This window comes from Dendrobium catenatum, unplaced genomic scaffold (assembly GCF_001605985.2).
Source record: "Dendrobium catenatum unplaced genomic scaffold, ASM160598v2 fragScaff_scaffold_313, whole genome shotgun sequence".
Classification (NCBI taxonomy): domain Eukaryota; kingdom Viridiplantae; phylum Streptophyta; class Magnoliopsida; order Asparagales; family Orchidaceae; genus Dendrobium; species Dendrobium catenatum.
In genome coordinates this window covers 2,012,128-2,031,000 of record NW_021318775.1, presented here as the reverse complement: position 1 = coordinate 2,031,000, position 18,873 = coordinate 2,012,128, and the positions used below count along the sequence as shown (strand labels likewise).

The 18,873-nt window shown below is 37.2% G+C and overlaps 1 protein-coding gene across 6 annotated transcripts in view; it reads left to right on the top strand.

Moving 5' to 3' along the window:
- Positions 1-18,259, top strand: part of LOC110105038 (glycosylphosphatidylinositol anchor attachment 1 protein) — a 29,412-nt gene extending 11,153 nt beyond the window's left edge. For 4 of the 6 annotated variants that reach the window (XM_028693522.1, XM_028693521.1, XM_020834387.2 and 1 more), the window contains 3 exons: positions 12,159-13,020; positions 13,101-13,234; positions 17,159-18,259. In XM_028693522.1, coding sequence (XP_028549355.1) covers positions 12,159-13,020; positions 13,101-13,234; positions 17,159-17,996 — 1,834 coding nt within the window. In that variant the 3' untranslated portion in view covers positions 17,997-18,259. Of the gene's footprint in view, positions 1-6,751; positions 11,732-12,120; positions 13,021-13,100; positions 13,235-17,158 lie in introns of those variants that run through there. The other 2 variants (XM_020834389.2, XM_020834390.2) reach the window with 2 other exon arrangements.
- Positions 18,260-18,873: the final 614 nt, after the last annotated feature.

The following is an 18,873-nucleotide window of genomic DNA, read 5'->3' as shown; positions in this document are numbered from 1 at the left end:
ATTGCATGCCGAATGGAAAACACTTTAGCACACACTTTACGAATTGCTCTTTTACTTTTTCACCTGAATATTCTTATTAGGATGTTTAGTTAGCTGATCATAGGTTAATGCATTGACGAAGCTTTGGCCATGTGGGCCAAAGCTTGCCCCCTTGTCATGAAACCTAGAGACCCTTAGGGTCGTTTTAAGCCTATAGTATAGGCCACCAATGTGTGTCATATGCATCGTTTTCCCCACACGAAGTGGGCACCGTTAGGATGATTTTTTTTGGGATTTTAAATATATAAATAATTCTAAAAATTATTTCTTAATGATTTTTGGGTCTCTAAATATGTCTTTCATAAGCATGTTAAGAAAATTGTACAAAAATGAAATAAAATTTGAGCTCTAGCATGATAGGTAGCTTCTCCTGGTCAGCTTCATGATGGTAACCTCTTAACAATTAGAGTATTTAGTTATTACTTGAGCTTAATGTATAACCATTGTTATGATTTTCATTTGCTCCAAAAATGACATAAATGACCCCCAAAAACTACAAAATCAACTAGTAAAAATACACTAATGAATTCGTAATTAATCTTAAATCACGGGTGCCTTATGGTAAGAATTGTAATATATGCACTTTTTTAATTGCGTTTATTTTTCAATTTTCTTCATCACATAAGTTTTCTCAATAATGCTTAAGCTGTTTCATTAAGATGGGGCGTCATTGTCCACAAACAGCTGTTGCATGATTTCATATGTTAATTTTTTGGAACGTTTACGTGCATTACACCAAAATCTTTTGTATTTATAAAATTAACGGCCTTATCATTTTTTTTAAACTATTGAACCTGTGTATTTACACTTTTTTTTACCAAACTCATTGAGAACTTAACAAAAGTGCAAAATATGGGTTGGTGTTTTTGTTGTGAATTACAATATTTGAGTAAGAAATTGAAAAATGGAGGTAGGAGGATGATAGTTTTGTAAATAGCCATGATTTGAGTGTTATTCATGAAATTGCCCCACTAAATCTTCTTACAATTGCTTCTATTTTTACGATTTTAGTTAAGTGTAAAAAAGGAGGATGAATGTGAAAGAAACTTGTTAGGCCACTGTTTAATAGAACTCTTGCTTGATGAACTGTGTTTTGTATTTCCTTCATTGGAAGATACCAAACATTCTAACCTCCAACTTAACACGTGTGCATCACAGTGATGCTTTCACACCTATGTTGCCAAAGCTCAAAGTAGATCATAGGAAAGATTTTGATTAAATTTTATCCGAGCAATATTTACATGCCAACAATCCAAGCTTATTGTATAAGTGCTTCAATCGCAAAAGAGTAGTAATTGAAGTGCAACCTTATGTTAGATACTTAAATTTTGGACACAAATGCCCTGGATTAGAATTTCACAGAACCTCTGTTTTTCCAAGAAGAGATCATATATTTGCAAGAAGAGAATATATATTTGCATGATGATGATGATGATGAGCAATAAAGCCAAAAAAGAGAAAGGAATATCTTGAAAATGAAAATCTATGAAAATGAAAATCTATCATATAAATATTCAATTTTTTGATAACTGTGATTAACCATCTTGATAAAATTTGACAACTCGGAAGAGGGGTTACCTCATGCATTTCAAGTACATTTTAATGAGCCATCTTACAAATAGCTAAGCTGGTCTATTAAAATCATTATAATGTGACAGGCATGTGCAGCTAATTGTTTTCTGATTAGAGTTTCGAAGCCAAGGGCCATATTAGTAAGCTATAAGAAAATTAAAGGCATGCCATAGAATACCACAAACATTATGTATATGTAGATATTAAGGGACTCTTTGGTATCGATTGGATTTAACTTTAGTAGGATTTAATAAATCCTGTAAAATCGTATTTAGTAAATCTTGAGGTATTAAATCGTATAAACTGTTTGGTATGACAAATGTTAAATCCTATTAAATCATGTGAAACTGTTTGGTAATATATTTCATAATTTATGACAGATAGGGATTTAAATGTGAAGACGCAGCGCTGAATTACATCAATAAGCTAGCTATAAATTTTATGTACAGTTAGGGATTTAATGTGCTTTGAATTTAATTTGCGTGTTAAGTATTTAATGTGCTTGAATTTAAGAATTATTAACTTTAATTTTAATTATCTTTATTATAATGATAAATAATACAATTAGAAGCTAGCTTAATTATTACTAATTATCAAATTAATTATTAAGGTGTTAATTGTCAAATTATTTATTATATTACTAAGTAATGATGCAATTAATCATTTAAGTATTAAACTAATTTAATGATAATTATACTACTAATAACCAACAAATTATAAATATTAATTAAACTAATTTAATAAGAATTATGCCAATAATTATTAAATTAAATTAAATTAAATTACTTAGTTATACTACTAATTATATAATTAATCTAATTAATTATTAGTATTTTAATTATATTAATAAGTAGGCCGTCTACGTTTGCTTTTCTCTTTGTCGCTTTTCCTTTTCGCCATTTCTTCATGGCTGCTTCGGATGCGCGTGCTTTGCATAACGGGAGTTTGCGTGCTTCTTTGCCTCTTTGAAGACGTTGGATCGAAAGTCACGACAGGAGCTCGCTCTTTGCATAGGTAACCATCTTTGTCTCCTCCTTCCTTCAAGGTGGGAGCTAGCTCACTTTGCAAGCTCATAAATCGCGTAGTCCCTAAATCCATAAATCCGCCAAATGACTGGATTTACTAAATCCTAGATTTATGCCGTAAATCCGTAAATCCAGGATTTACTAGGGATTGCGATTTACTACACGCTCGCTCGAAAACTGTTTGGTAGGATTTATGGTAGGATTTATCATAAATCCTGTGTAAATCCCGCGACAAATCCGTAACAACCCTAAAGGAGTTATTAATCTTAAAAGAGTAAACTATAGAACACTAAATTCAATACTCATATTTGATAACTTAGAAGCATAAACATTTTTATGTTCAACTATTCTAAATGCTCTGAAGACCATCTTAATACTAGAAATAAAAGCTCATAAATAATCCATGGATATTTTCAAGGAATTGAGCAATGCATTATTTTTAAGTTTTTTATGCTTTAATGATGAAAATGAGCTTTTGTTCCTGCGAGCTTTATTCCAATTGAACATTTATTCATGAATATGGGATTTGTACAAGCTCATAGAAGACTTAGATACTTGTTTGATGAGAATACTTCATTTTTGTAGTTGCTTGGTATGAGTTTGAGATAGTAGATACAATAACCTTCATGAGCATATTCTTGGTGATTGTTAGCGGAAAAGATGGCCTGAGAAACTATTTGTTAGGCAATACTAATAATTTGAGGATCCTCTCAAGGTAATTGCTTGTAGTGGATTATAGACTTAACTTTAGTGCCTTGGTCAGAGATCCTATCTTTGAAGTCTTAGGCACTCGTATCAATTCATAAATAAGGGTAGATTAAGGGCAATTTTCAGCCATCCCTTTACAGTTATCTAACCCATTGTTGGATAGTTTTTTTTTTTAGAGGCTAGTATCCATCCTCTACCATACATTGGTGATGAACGGTGATAATGGTGGCGGGCGGTAGATGGCGGTTGCTATGATGACTTGTGGAGACAATAGCAGAGAATTTAAATCTAACAATGCTTAAATACACCAAAATTAAACTAGAGGGTGAATTTCAAATATTTTAAAAATTTATTCTGCATTTCTTTAACTTCATATTAAACATTAATATTTTTACAATCTTTGCATTTGGAATACTTTACACCACGTTTACTTCAAATCAAATATCCCCTAACTTTGATCATTTATATTAAAGAAAAAAAGTTTGTTCTATGCTGCATGGACTTTGACTGTCGACACAAATATGGTATGGAAAAGACAGAAATTGAAAATATTGGAAAAATGATAGATACAGTTACAACTATGTTGTGAGTAATAACTAGATGTAGTATCATACATAGAATAGTAGAAGTAACGTTTGTAGCCATATTTTAGATCACATGACTTGGGATTTACTCTAGTGAAAATAATGTTTAGGTATATTCATAGAAAGAAAAAATGAGTGGGAGTCTAAAATAAAAATGATTTGGTATGTAATCATGCTAGAGCTCTACAATAAAAAAAAGGTGCATGCTAAATGGTATGTCCAACATAATGTTTTAAGTATCTTAGTTTTAAACACAAAATTTGAAACTAATGAAAGTGCTCACGATTTTTAAAAGATGCATTTAGAGGAGAATATATTGATGCGGACATCCGACAGTGAACGCTTATATGAGGAAGAGACAAAGATCAATGACGGAGATCATTCCACTTTATCTTAATTCATCAATTGTATTTATTTATTTATTTATGCATTTTTTCGTTTTTACTCTCACTTGAGGGAGTAGTCCTATGTAAGCCCTAGGGGCATGTTTGTCTTTTTTTGAGTTTCTTTTATTTCGAGTTGCTATTGTATTAGTATGATGGATTATTAATAATTTTTTTTTGCACTTTGTTCTTGAGAGCCATGGCAGTTCTTAGGAGAGTGGAAGTCCCTATGTGAGGGCAACTAAATACCCACCAGCTGTAGGAAGTGTTCGGGCTCTTGGTTTGAAGTCCCTATATGAGGACAGCGTAGCACCCATCAGCTGCAGGAAGCGTCCGGGCTCATGGTTTATTTTTCTTTCTATAAACTCGCCGGCCATCTCCTCCCTAACCCCACTTCTCTGCAAAACCCCCTTTTTCCTTAATTATATTATCATTAATTTGGAAAGGAATTTAAATTCAAATTAATCCAATTTGAATTTCAAATCCTTCCCAATTAATTACATTAATTTTGAAAGCTTCCCTCATTCTTTTAATTAATCAAATTTGAAATTGATTGATTAATTAATCCCTAACCAAAATACATTAAACCTAGACATCCCTTTCCTCCTCTCTCTCTCTAGGCCGGCCCCTCCCCTCTTTCTCTTGATTGGAGCCAATTTCGCTTTGATAGCTTACTGTCCTAAAGTATTCTAGATTATTTTGGAAAGAGAATTAATCTGATTTGAATTCAAATTCAAATTTCAAATTCTTTCCTAAAATATCTAGTGTTAAATTAGGAAATCCCTTAAATCAATCCAAATCAATTTCAAATTAAATTGGATTGATTGTCTCTCTTTCTAAAACTGAAATTTAATTTAGGAGAGTATTAACTCCACCAATCTACTCCCCAAACCCATGCATGCTGCAGGTTTTTCCCATCCCCCCTTGTTCTACATCAGATATGGTTGGATGTCATACAATTTTTGAAGTGATCGGTTGTAAGGAGAAAATGTGCTACATGTTTGCAGTTTGAACTCCATTAACATGTTATATTGAGGGTGTCACAGGACACAATGCAGAAGCGTCAACTAGGATCAAGAACGATGCACCTGTAGCAACTATAGAAGTGGCAGACAACATAACTAGAAAAGCACCAAGCTTTACTTGCTTTACTTTCAATCGAGCCTACACCCACATGAGATGAGAGATGATTTAATCTATGAACAAAAAAGTCACAATTGTGGCATACAAAATAGGAAACATATTCTGTGTCTTAATGCCTTTAATATCTAGGATTGGGTCATACAATGACGTGCTTTGGATTTCTGAAGATCTCTTGGATTAGATTTAGGTCACAATTTGCGCACTTATGTGTATGGCTCTTCTCACAATTCATGATATTGGTGGATTCCCTGCCATGTATATTATTGTCTGTAGGTTAGTGAATTAGAGGTGCCTCGATCTTCTCCTGGGGATATCTGATTGCTACATGTGATGATATCTGATCTAGGTTTTTGCAGGAAAGCAAATCAATGATATATCTTGGTTTTTCTCATGCCCTCTTGGATACAAGGTTTCTAGAGGATTGGTGGCTTTATTAGTGCATGCAAGACGATTTTTTTTTTGTGAGGTGATTTCTTTGTTTGAGATTCTGGGGGTTTCTTTTTTGTTCTTTTTCTTTGCAGGAAGTTGTCTTTGAGAATTGAAAAGGGTTGATGAGTCTTACTTTGTGCACCAAATTTTTGGCTTCTTTCATTTTTCCTCTTTTGTGCACTTAAGCTTGGTTGAAGTTAAAGCACTCCAACCTTGGCATTTCTTTGGCTGTGTTTTCTCTCTTTTGTGATTGTTTCAGATGCATCATTTTAATCTTGGTTGTTGGATCTACAAGACTTATTTTGGAACCTTTTTTAGCATACCTTAAGGGTGCATCTTGTATTATTTTTTCGGCAGAGCTAAAGATCTTCTTCTTCGAAATCATCTTGCATACTATACCTTAAAAAAGTACTTTTGAGGACATGCTTTGAAAACTAAGGTGCGCTCTAAAGATATGAGCACTTCTGGTTGGATTATCTGCTGAAAGGGAAAACTGTTGTCTTTTGCAAAGAAGCAGCTTTAAGAACCCAATAAATAATATGGGTCATGAGTGATATGGATGGATGATTTTAATAGGATTTTTTCAAGTGAATTAAATTAATCTTGAAACATTAACAAGGTATAACGCAGAAAATCAGCCGGGTAGATAATATGTCACGAGTTAGCATGAATGTAGCTTATTAAAACTGATATCAAATCCCGACTCATGTGGTATCTAAAGACACACAACTCCACTACCTCTGCAATACGGCTACCGGCCCAGGATACATCTAGCCATCCAAATATAACAAACCAAACAATCCACAACCTACACGTGTAAAGCCACAAGCCTATATATACATCATGTATTACACATTAGTAATATGAGAGAATTACATCAATACAATGGAAAGCTCTGTTGCTACTTTTCTTATATTTACTGTGCTACTTTCCGCTTCCTTGCTTACTGTTCTTGCAGGTACTATGTAGCAGTTCTTCATGGTATCAGAGCAGGAGCTCAACACAACAACAAATACTCCTGGTCTAAATGGCGCAATCCTCCACTTCCCAAGTGGCCGAGCATTACACAGAGAACTCAACCGAGCAACCACACATCCCCTTCCCACTCAGACTGGTCCTCGCCAACATCAAGAAAATAGCTCCTCTTCCTCTCTCCAACAATAATTATCCATTGTGGAAATCACAGATTCTGAAGCTTTTAAGGGCAAACGGGTTTGGTGGACATCTCAACTCCAGCACTCCCATGCCCCCGCATCTTCTTCTTCAATCGGACAACACTACAAACCCCAACCCTGCATATAACCAATGGCTCGTCGTTGATTAGAACCTAGCCGCAACGATTTGCTCTACCATATCGACAGCTATACTTCCCTATGTTCTTCATTTGGAAAGCTGTTCTGAAATCTAGAACACCCTCGAGCTGCGCCTTCAAGTGTCCAATCACTCACGTGTAATTCAATTGAAAAACAAATTACACAACATCTCTATGAAGGATCTCACAATGCAGCATTATCTCACCAACATTAAGACATTGGTCGACAACATAGCAGCGATTGAATCCAAAATAGATGCGGAAGACATCATCATGTGCACACTCAATGGCCTTCCACCCTCCTATCAGGCATTCAAAACCTCTATCCGCACAAAGCTGTCCTCGCTCAGCCTGGAGAATCTATTTTCGCTTCTTCTCAGCGAAGAGATCAACCTAGCAGCTGAACTATCCCTGAACAGTCATACCTGAACACACATACGACTCTCTACACCTACAGAGGTCGCGGCCGCAGATGAAGAGGATGCTTCTCACCTGACAACAACAGCAGACCATCGACTTCATCTCCAACAGTGTGCTAGATCTGCAACAAATGCGGCCATGCCGCAACACATTGCTGGCACATATTTAATGCAAAGTACATTCCAACTCAACCAGTGGCATCTCCCAAAGCACTTGTAGCAGACACATCATCTCCATCCACTGACTGGTACATTGACTCAGTAGCGACCTCTCATCTCACCCCGCATCTTGGTAACATGCAACAACGAACTACGTATCTCAGCCAAGACAATGTCACAGTTGGCTACGGAGAAGTGCTTCCCATAGCGCATTCTGGTGCACCAACCCCAAACCGTAAGCTCTCTCTCTCCTCTATACAACATGTTCCAAATCTACGACATAATCTCTTATCTATTTCCACACTTACATCTGACAATAATGTCTCTATTTCATTCTCCTCCTCCAGTTTCATCATCACGGATCTCAAGACCCACCAAATTCTGCTACAGGGGCCATGTCGAAATTGCCTTTACAAAATTAACTTGCTAGCATCCACATCCAATGCCCTCTCCGCAACCTCCACCAACACTCTTCTCTGGCACAATCACCTCGGACACTCACACAATCAAGTGATTCACACAATCTGCACGCAGAACAAGCATCTATGCATACCTACCTCTAGTTTTCTTTGTTCAACTTGTATGGTCTCGAAAGGCCACAAACTTACTTTTAGTAGATCCCAAACTATTGTTTCATCTGCATTAGAATTACTTCACTCTGATGTATGGGGACCATCCCCGGTTGTATCTCACCAAGGCTTTAAATACTATTTGCTGCTAATTGATGAGTTCTCCAAATTTACCTGGTTATTCCCCATGACATACAAAAATGAAGTAACTCAAATCTTCATTAAATTCAAAGTGCTTACTGAAAACCAACTATCCTCAATGCACGAATGGGGGCTCAGAATATCTCAACAAGGAACTCACCACATTTCTTCAAAATAATGGCATACATCTTCAAATATCATGCCCATACACCCCTGAGCAAAATGGCACTGCCGAGTGCAAACATCGCCATATAATTGAAACTACTCGTGCCTTGCTCCACACAGCCGGTCTACTGCCTACCTTTTGGCGAGATGCCGCTCTCACCGCAACTCACATCATCAACAGACTACCCACGACAACCACAATGCATACATGACCACTACAAATACTATACAACCAACTATCCAATTATTCCCTCCTCAGAACATTTGGCTGTGCCTGCTACCCCTGGAAACCACCATCACAACGTCACAAACTAGTCCCAAAAGCCACTCTGTGCATATTCATTGGTTACTCCGATTCCTATAAAGGCTACAAATGCCTAAACCCAATCACCAACAAAATTATTATTTCCAGGCATCTGACCTTTGATGAAACCACCTTCCCATATCACCACCAATCCCCCACACCACATCCACAAACCAAATTACCCACCCAGCAACCCAATCTCAACTTACTGACCCCTATCTCCTCTCTAACCCGACCCACTACACCAACCACCAACCCAATATACCATCCACATACCCCATCAACTACCTCCCTTAATTCCGCAGTTCCCAGCACACAAACCCAACCATCTCCACAACTTACCCCAGCTACCTCAATAACATCTTCTTCCCATATCCCACCTACCAATTCATCCAACCAGTCAACCAACCACCCATTTCCATTACCAATACTCACCCGATGGTCACAAGGCTTAGAACCGATCTCTTAAGCCTAAGCAAATTCTTGACCTCTCCCATATTACTCTACATCCCCTACCCTCTTCTCAAACTAGGATCCCACAACCTTTGCTGAAGCCAACAAACACCCCCAATGGAGAGATGCCATGGCACATGAATTTCTAGCTCTTCAAACCCAAGGGACATGGACCCTTGTCTCTCCTCCCCCAAAGCTTGAACCGCTAGGCTGTCGATGGACATATCGAACCAAATACCATTCCGACGGCACTCCAGCTCGCTAGAAAGCACGACTTGTGGCTCAGGGTCATCGCAAAGAACACGACATCGATTACAACGAGACATTCAGCCCCGTTGCAAAAATACCCACCATTCGCATACTTCTCACCATTGCATTCAACAAACAATGGCCCATACATCAACTCAATGTCTCAAATGCATTTCTCCATGGTGATATCTCAGAAACAGTGTATATGAAACAAACCCGTGGATTTGAAGACCCATCTTACCCCCATTATGTATGTCTTCTACATAAAGCCATCTACGGTCTCAAACAAGCTCCACGACAGTGGTTTAACACCTTCTCCACCTATCTTATTTCTCTCGACTTCACTCACAACAGAGCCGACCATTCCCTCCTCACTCTCACCTCAGACAACACTCAAATCTATCTTCTCATCTACGTTGACAACATACTTCTCATTGGTAACAATCCCATATCAATCTCTTCACTTATCCAAAGCCTAGATAAAAAATTCACAATGAAATATCTAAGGCTCAGCACATACCTTCCTTGACATTCAAATCAAACACCTTCCAGAAAGTGTCTTTCTATCACAGACATCCTACGCCAACTCAATTCTTCACCGAGCTGGCCTATCACAATGTAACCCACTCTCAAACCCCACCTCCACTAAGCCTGTTACAACCAAATTCATTGACCCAATTCTCTTCGACCCTCAAATCTATCGCCAATTAACTAGATCCCTCCAATATCTCATAATTACTAGACTGGATATAGCATACTCCGTCAACGTTCTGTGCCAGTACATGCATAATCCTCAACCTCCTCAATATCATCTCCTCAAAAGGCTCCTTCGATATATTCGGGGAACCTCCTCCTATGTCATTCCTATCTCCACCGGTCCCCTGCATCTGACATCCTTCTCCGGCGCCGTCTGGGCAAGTGATAGTATGTCTTGCAGATCAACAATAGGTTTCTGCTCTTTTCTAGGAAACTCCCTAGTATCTTGGAGTGTAAAAAAACAACATACAGTCGCTCGGTCCTCCACCGAGGCTGAATATAGGGCTCTAGCTGCAGCGACTGCTGACGTACTTTGGCTTCGCCGCCTCCTGCATGACTTCGACATCTCCTTACACAGTCCAACTACCATCTTTTGTGATAATGTGTCGGCCATCACCCTAGCCAACAACCTGGTGTTTCATGCACTCACCAAACACATCGAGATTGATCAACATTTTATTCGAGATCATATTCACAACATAGATATCTCAGTTGCCCCCATTGCCACATAAGACCAAATAGTTGTGTGCTTACTAAGACACTGTCTACACCCAAATTTCTCACATTGCGGCTCAAATTAATAGTTCAACAAGAACTATCAATTTGCGGGGGAGTAAAGACACACAACTCTACTACCTCTGCCACAGTACTGCTACCGGCCCAGGATACATCCATCCATCCATCCAAATATAACAAATCAAACAACAATCCACAACCTACATGTGTAAAGCCACAAGCCTATATATACATCATGTATTACACAACAATAATATGAGAGAATCACATCAATTCAATGGAAAGCTCTGTAGCTACTTTTCCTATGTTTATTGTGCTGCTTTCCGCCTCCTTGCTTACTGCTCTTGCAGGTACCATGTAGCAGTTCTTCGGTATCTTTGCCATCCCGGTCTTCATGCGAACTGTCCAAAATGGTTAGGCGTGTTAGCCACGGTAGTGATGGTCTGGTGGCAGTCAACATTGCTTTATACTAGGAATTTGAAATCAAGAAAAAAGTAGTCAAATGTTGGTTTCATTTGACGGGCTCCCTTTTGGCATTTAGTAATAAATAAAACTGAGGACAATTTTTTTTCCCAGAAAATCCCCTATTCTTCTAGCAGTGGGACAAACAATTTTGTTGCTTTACTCATTGAATGTCAAAACTGCAAAAGGTAAGCAGCATATATGAATTTTTATTGGTATCAATATTAAAGCCAAAGGATCAGTATCATCTGCTTTATCCCAACCACTTGTGGTCAGCTTTATGGATCCTCCTGCATTCATTTATGCCTAGCAAAACAAGTGGTGTCAAATTTAGTTTACACAGGTTTTAACTTCACTCCTTTTCCATCCCATTTTTTTCATATTAATTCTATTTGCCCTTTTTGTTGGTGCATATTTTGCCATTTATTATACATATGCTAGCTACCTTTATTTGTTGAGAATATTTAATTGCTTAGCTATTAAAAAAATATATTGATTTACATTCTATATTTGTAAACGTGCTCTTAAAATTTTTCAAGTGTTAGTTGTGCTGTCAATTAAATTTTTTAGTTGGACTTTTATAAGGATTACTGTAATTAATGCAATTCAACAAGTCTGTAAAGCTCAGATTGTTATGCTAGTTGAAATATTTTAGTGCGTGGTGTACTTTTTAACAAAGTTATCTTTATTCACATTGTATCCAATCTTTCAAATTTTTTTCTTTTCTTGCAGGTATAATATATGTTCTGATTTTAGCTTATCTATGTCAGGGAGATTGCAAGATTGATAGGGAAGCACATGGAAGATGTGGGTGCTGAGGTTTATTATCATAAATTCAAATATCGTAATCTTCAGTTCCATCCTCTGTGTTTCTTCTCTTCTATCCCTCGCACAGCAGTTCCGCAAAATAGCAGCGCTTGTACATTAAATGGTGTCAGTCCTGTGGGTATTATACGAGCTCCTCGTGGTGATGGAAAAGAATCAATTGTATTGGTTACCCCTTATAATTCAGAGAATATTAAATTGAACGAAGCCTTATCACTAGGCCTTGCCTATTCAGTCTTCTCTCTTCTTAGCCGAGTTGTATGGCTGGCAAAAGATATTGTCTGGCTTGCTGCAGATTCACGGTATGGCGAGTATACATCAGTTGCTTCATGGCTTAAGGATTACCATAATCCTACTTTCTCTAGCGATTCTGGGAAAATTGGTATTGAAATGTGTTTTGAGAAAACAGAAAATCATGTGGAGGAGCAGTCTTCATTTGATGGAGCAGCCTATGATGATTTTAAACGTGCTGGAACTATGTCCGCTGCTCTTGTTGTTAAGGTCATGGATAAGGAAAGAAGTGAGAGGGACCGTGTTGATATATATGCCGAGGCATCAAATGGACAGATGCCAAACCTTGACCTGATAAATATTGTCCATTACTTGGCTGTTCATAGACAGGGTTTGCATGTAAGAGTTGGGACATTTGGCTTTTTACTTAATTCTGCACTGCTCAAGCATGTTGGTAAAACATTGCAGCGACTGACCAGGCTGGCTGAAAGCTTAAATCTTGGATGGAAATTGGGTGTTAATTCTGCTGATTTTGTTGAAGGCACTGCTACACTTGCAAGTTCAATGTATTACCAGGTAATTTTATTTTTAATTTTTATGTTTTACTAGCCGTGTTGGGATCTAAATGTTTATCACCTTTCTTTTTCCTGCTTCAGGCCCTTGGGGTGCCCACTGGGCCTCATGGTGCTTTCCGAGATTTTCAAATTGATGCGATTACCATGGAGCTCTCGCCCAGGACTTCTCTAACTAATGATAATGGCATATCTTCCTTTCTCTTGAGGAGTGGCAGGTTGGTATGAATGAATCTATTAATCTTTTCTTACAATGGAAGGGGTTTCCTATTATATTTGTGATGGCGTTTGTGTATATTATGGGATTTAAAAGAGATTCATTGTATTACAATAGAATCTTAGTTATTATCGGCAAGCTTGTTTAATAGACCAATTAGATTCAATGGGAGCTAGATTGGCATTAGACAAATATTTCCCTTAGATGATTAGTGAAATCCATCAAGTTTTACTTTAAACTTGGGGGATCGAGGTTTCCCATAGAAAGAACCCTTACAGTTATTTACATGTTTGAGTACTTTAGAACAACCTTGATTAAGAAATGCATTGGTGCTTAGGAAAAATAATATCAAAGATAAAAATAAAAAAAATTAACAGAGTAATATCATAGATCTCAAGAAAATTGACATTGTCTCCAATTAAAAGTCAAACTTTCATTTAAATTTACTAATAAAAGTTATTTCTATTACTTTTCTTATCAAGTTTTTTTAGGTCTTTAGGGTTTAGGGTTTAGGCTTTTTTAACATAAGGGTGTAAATGAGTCGAGTCGAGTATCTGCCTAATTGAGCTAAGCCAGTTTAGTTTTTACTGAACTCGAGCTCGTCTCAAGCTCGTAGAAAAAGCTTGAGTTCGACTCTTTAAAAAATTTATAAGCTCGAGCTTTTTTCAAGTTTGATTTGAATGTTGAGCTCGATGTCTTAGTTTTAAATTAAAAAAAAAATATTTTTTTTATAATTTTTATTTTTAATATAGAATTAAATTAAAAATATTAAAATATATTATAAAATGCTTATATATATATATATTAATCGAGCGGCTCAATGAGATTTCGAGTTGAGCTAGGCTGAGATCGAGCTCGAACTTGTGGCTCGCTAGCGAGTCGAGCTCAAGATTTAACCTTTATATCTAATACATCTCTCCCCTAATCGGGTCATTGGAAGGTTGATGTTTTATGTGACCAAACCATTTAAGATAATTCTCTTTCTAATCTTATATGCTATTGGAGCTACTCTAACCTTTTCATATACATATTTGTTTCGCATTCTATATCTAAGAGTAAATCCACTCATCCACCTGAGCATCCTCATCTTTACAACACTTAAATTTATGCTTCTCTGTTAATGGCTAGCATTTTGTGCCATAAAGCAAACCAGGTCTCACTACCATCTTATAGAATTTTCCTTTAAGTTTGTGCGGTACTTTTCTATCATAAAATAGGCTCGATGCTTTCCTCCACTCTAACTATCCAACTTGAATTCTACTAATAATATCCCCATCTATTTCTTTGTTAATTTGAATAACATGTACTCTTTTAATGACTTGGTCGCCCAAAGTCAGGGCGTCGCTTCTCGAGAACTCTCTAGCATTAACACAATGTGTTAAAGAATTCATGTGATTATTATTCGACAAATTTTCAATGGCATTATTATATTCTTTAGGCATGAATTTTCATCTATTGTTTGTGATCTTCACTGGTGTAGTAAGGGAATATGAATTAGTGCTCATGTATCAGTGAGAATGTAAGATGACAATAACGAGAGTTGAGAATTGCGGTTTGCAAATGTGCCTAAAAGTTTTTCCCGGATGGCTTGTTGTGAAGTAGATGCTGGGATGTTTGTTCGTAGCGGTGGTGATGTAGAGCTATGAATGCTTTAAATGATGAATATAAGAATTTGCACGCTTTCAAGTAAGAGCAATAAGAATTAAACGTTAGCGACTTGACAAAAATGGAAAACAAGAAAGGATGCCTTAGTTTAGGCCAAGTCATACAATAATAGTTATGATCACAAAACAATTATAAAATTTAACATAAACAAATATATAGGATTTCCAATAACATCCCTATATTAACAACGAGATTAGATGCATAGAAGTCCATTACTCATTCCCTACATTTACTAAGCTTTGACAGAGAGCTTTGCAAGATTCTTTATGCTTTATACACGTCCACAATCAAAGGAGAATATGAAGGAAATTGAGGAGGGGGAAAGAGTTCACCATTGTCTTAGCGTGGTGGTGATTTGCCACTGAACGACAGAAAGTTGTTCTTCGATGGCTTCCGAAAGAGTGAATATGATGCGCTTCACGTATTCCTCTTATCTACCTCCGGATTGACGTCGAAGAAGGGTGATTGGAGGATGTCGACGAAGCCTTTTTCTTTCTAGACGAAGCCGGAGTTGAGTTCAGGATCGGCCATGCATAGGATACGTGGCGTTGAAGTATTGTGGAAGACGCTCTTTGTTGTCCTTGAGGATTCTCCTTGAGGGAAAGAAGTTACTCTAAGGAATTCAAGTAGAAGAAGGGATGGGAATGTGGTCGACCAAGGTAGAAGGCTTGGGAGAGTTTAGGTTCAGATTTTAGTGGAGTTAGGGTTAGGGTAGGGCCGACTAGGTTAGAGAGGGAAGTGGGGAAATAAGGTAGAAATTTTAAAGGTGGAGGATGGAGGGAAATAGGGTTTGAAGTTTGAATTTAAGTAAAGAGAAAGGGAGAAAAAATCAATCCCTAATGAGAGGCTTGATTGAAGTAATTAAGGGAAGGGAATTAATTTGGAGGGAGAGAGAAAGGGAGAAAGGGGGCCGGCGGCATGGTGATGGGGATGGGGGTTTAGGGAAGGGGATTTATTACTTGCTTAATTGGGACTCTCAAATTAAGGAAGATGATTTAAATCCAATCCAATTCAAAATTAATTTGGATTTGATTTGAAGAACTTTCATAAAATAGAATTATATTTTAGGAAATATTTAAAATTCAAAATTGATTGAATATTTAAAATCAGGACTTTCCCAAAAGAGGCTATGTAGGGAAGGAAAATAATGATGAGGGGTTTTGAAAATTTTGGGGGCAAAGGGGGAGGGAACAGGCCGGCAGCTAGGCTAGGGTTGGGTTGGGGGATTAGGGTTGGCCGGCGGTGGGAAGAATTGGAGATGGCCGGCAGCTTTGGGAGGAAAGACTTGTCCATATGGTGGAAGGGAGGGGAAGGGAAGAAGAAGAAAAGATCTAGGTAGAAAAGAGCCATGATCCCGGACGCTTTCAAGGTTGGTGGGTGATCCGTTTACCCTCTCCTAGGAATTTTTCTCCAAAGCTCTCAAGCTCTAATGAAACACAGTTGAAGAAATTTTTATTATAATTCTTCATTAACTTGAAAAGAAACATAATGAGCTTATAAATAGCCTCATACAATGAAAGGGAACTAAAAGACAACGTTGCCCCTAGGGCTTACATATGAACAGACTCTTAAGTAAGGGTAAAAATGGAAAATGCAACTAAAACAAATACATAATGCAAACTAATAAAACAAATACAAATAATGAATAAAAAATAGATTGGTGCGATCGTGGCCATAGATCGTCGACCACGTCTCTGATATACTTTACACGGTCTTATGTCCCCATCCGTTGACAAGCAGCTTTTGGTATAAATAAGAAGCCAGCAAGTCAAAAAAGTTGTATCATTGGATGTAGAAATATTATGATAATTTATGCCATATCCGAGTTGTGTAATACTAGTTTGCATAAACTAGGCCTGGTATTTGCATGATTCATATATCAGGTCAAGTTAAAACTTCTAGGCTTTCTGTGGCAGGCCCTAATACAACCCTGAAGCTTTGTTTGCATCAATTTATGTTCTGCTTGCGTGTGTGCGCCAATGAGCATGTGCCCTCATGCAATGTGCAAGTAATTCTTGTTAATAAAAATCTGAACCGTCTCTCTACTAATGTATGTCTTTATGCACATCTTTTTGTCTACATTATGTACATTCATGTGACCTAGAAAATGCTTGGATATTGATATGTCATACATGCCAATTTGGCTTGGGCCTTGTGTGGCAAATACACTGCTCTTGTCATTTTATTATTGTTGACATGTGGCAACTCTTACATGACTCTTCACGCTCTCTCTGTAACGCACTGGAAACATATAATGCAGGTTGATTGAAGGAGTCATTCGGTCGGTGAATAACCTCCTTGAAAAGTTCCACCAATCTTTTTTTCTATACTTCTTAACAGCTCCTAATAAGTTTGTCTCGGTTGGCGTCTACATGATTGCGTTTGCACTGCTTGTGGCTCCTCTTCCTATAGTGGCCGCAGCTCTCTTTTCCAGTACAGCAAATGCGAGGTCTTTAACTACCATATCGAACAATAAGCCCACTAATTCCAAGCCTGTAACAAGGTCTGGATCATGGAACTGGCTCCATTCAGCAAAATTGGTCTTCCTCGTTCACCTTTGGGCACTTATTGTCTCCTTACTTCCATACTTTGTCTCTCAAATACCCCACACCAACTCGACAACAAGCATGCTCTCTTGGTCTCTTTCCTCTCTTTTAATACTGTACCTTCTAACGCGTCTCACAAAGTCATACGTTGAAGGTTACCAATGGGAAGTTCTGAAGTCGGTTATGATTGCTGCTGCTTCAATAGGCCTAAGCCTTATGTCTATCATCAACTTCTCAACTGCTCAGGTTGGATCAATTCTTCTTGTTCCAATGTGTCTTATGGTCCGGCCACTGAAGCAACCAATACAGGTACCAATCTTTCCCGCAGCATTGCTCAAAATTTTGAATATATTGCTTGCAGTGGTGGCTTTTCCTCCAGCTTCATTGGCGATATTGAAAGGGTGTCTTCGTGGATTCGAGAGCATTAACATTGGTGATTTTTGGGAATGGTCCGAATTCCTATGGGTTTGGAATAGTGCCACTTATTTATTTGTTGCTCTGGTGCATCTTCCATGCTGGTATTTATGCGTGCATATTCTGCTACATAATTGACAAGCTTACTAAATTGAAAATTAAGACAGAAGCAAAGACTTTGATTTCATATGAACACAATAATTTTTCAATTTGTTTAGCTTCTGCAGAGCGCTAAAATCCCTCGGATTATTGAAGGTATGTCTTTCATTTGTGCTTGCCATGCAATTTATAATTAGGGTCATGGATTGAAGTTGGTATGTTGTCTTTGTTGCTTTAGATTGTTATACTAAAATCTAACTTAGGTGGCTGAAATGACTTACAAATCTTTTTCTTTTCTTTTTTTTATTTCTTTTGCAGTGCAATTTCTTGTTTTAATATTGGTTCCTTTAACAAACTGTAATGTTATAATAGCTTTGTCGTGTGCTGTGAATCGGTGAGACAGTGATACTCTCTGTTGCACCAAATAAGTTGTGTTTTGTAAATGCAATATGTATGGCATTAATAAGTAACGCAATTAGAAGTAAATTCTCTAATGTTTTATTGATTTGAGGTAGGACATAAGAGTAGTTATAAATAGGTAAGTATATGACTAATTATAAATAAGGATGGAATAATATTAATTATTGATCGATTAGATGAGTATTTAATTTTTAGAAGTCTTGGGATGAAATTAAATATTGGTCTCTATTTTGAGCATTAGAGCAAATTGTTTTGAGCTTGTCCTATTTGGTTAGCATTCAATAGTGGTGGTTTTGAAATGCTTGAACGTTAATAAGCATTACAAAAGTCTAGAGATAATAATATAAGTGAAAAAAAAATTTCTATGGATGAAGGCTTTTGTTAATGATTGTTTTCGATCTAAATGTCTTTGAATAAGAATTACAATTCTTGCCAGACATTTGCAAGAGGTTGTACTTTGGTGTATGCTTTTTTGTTGATGATATTCTTTTTTGTT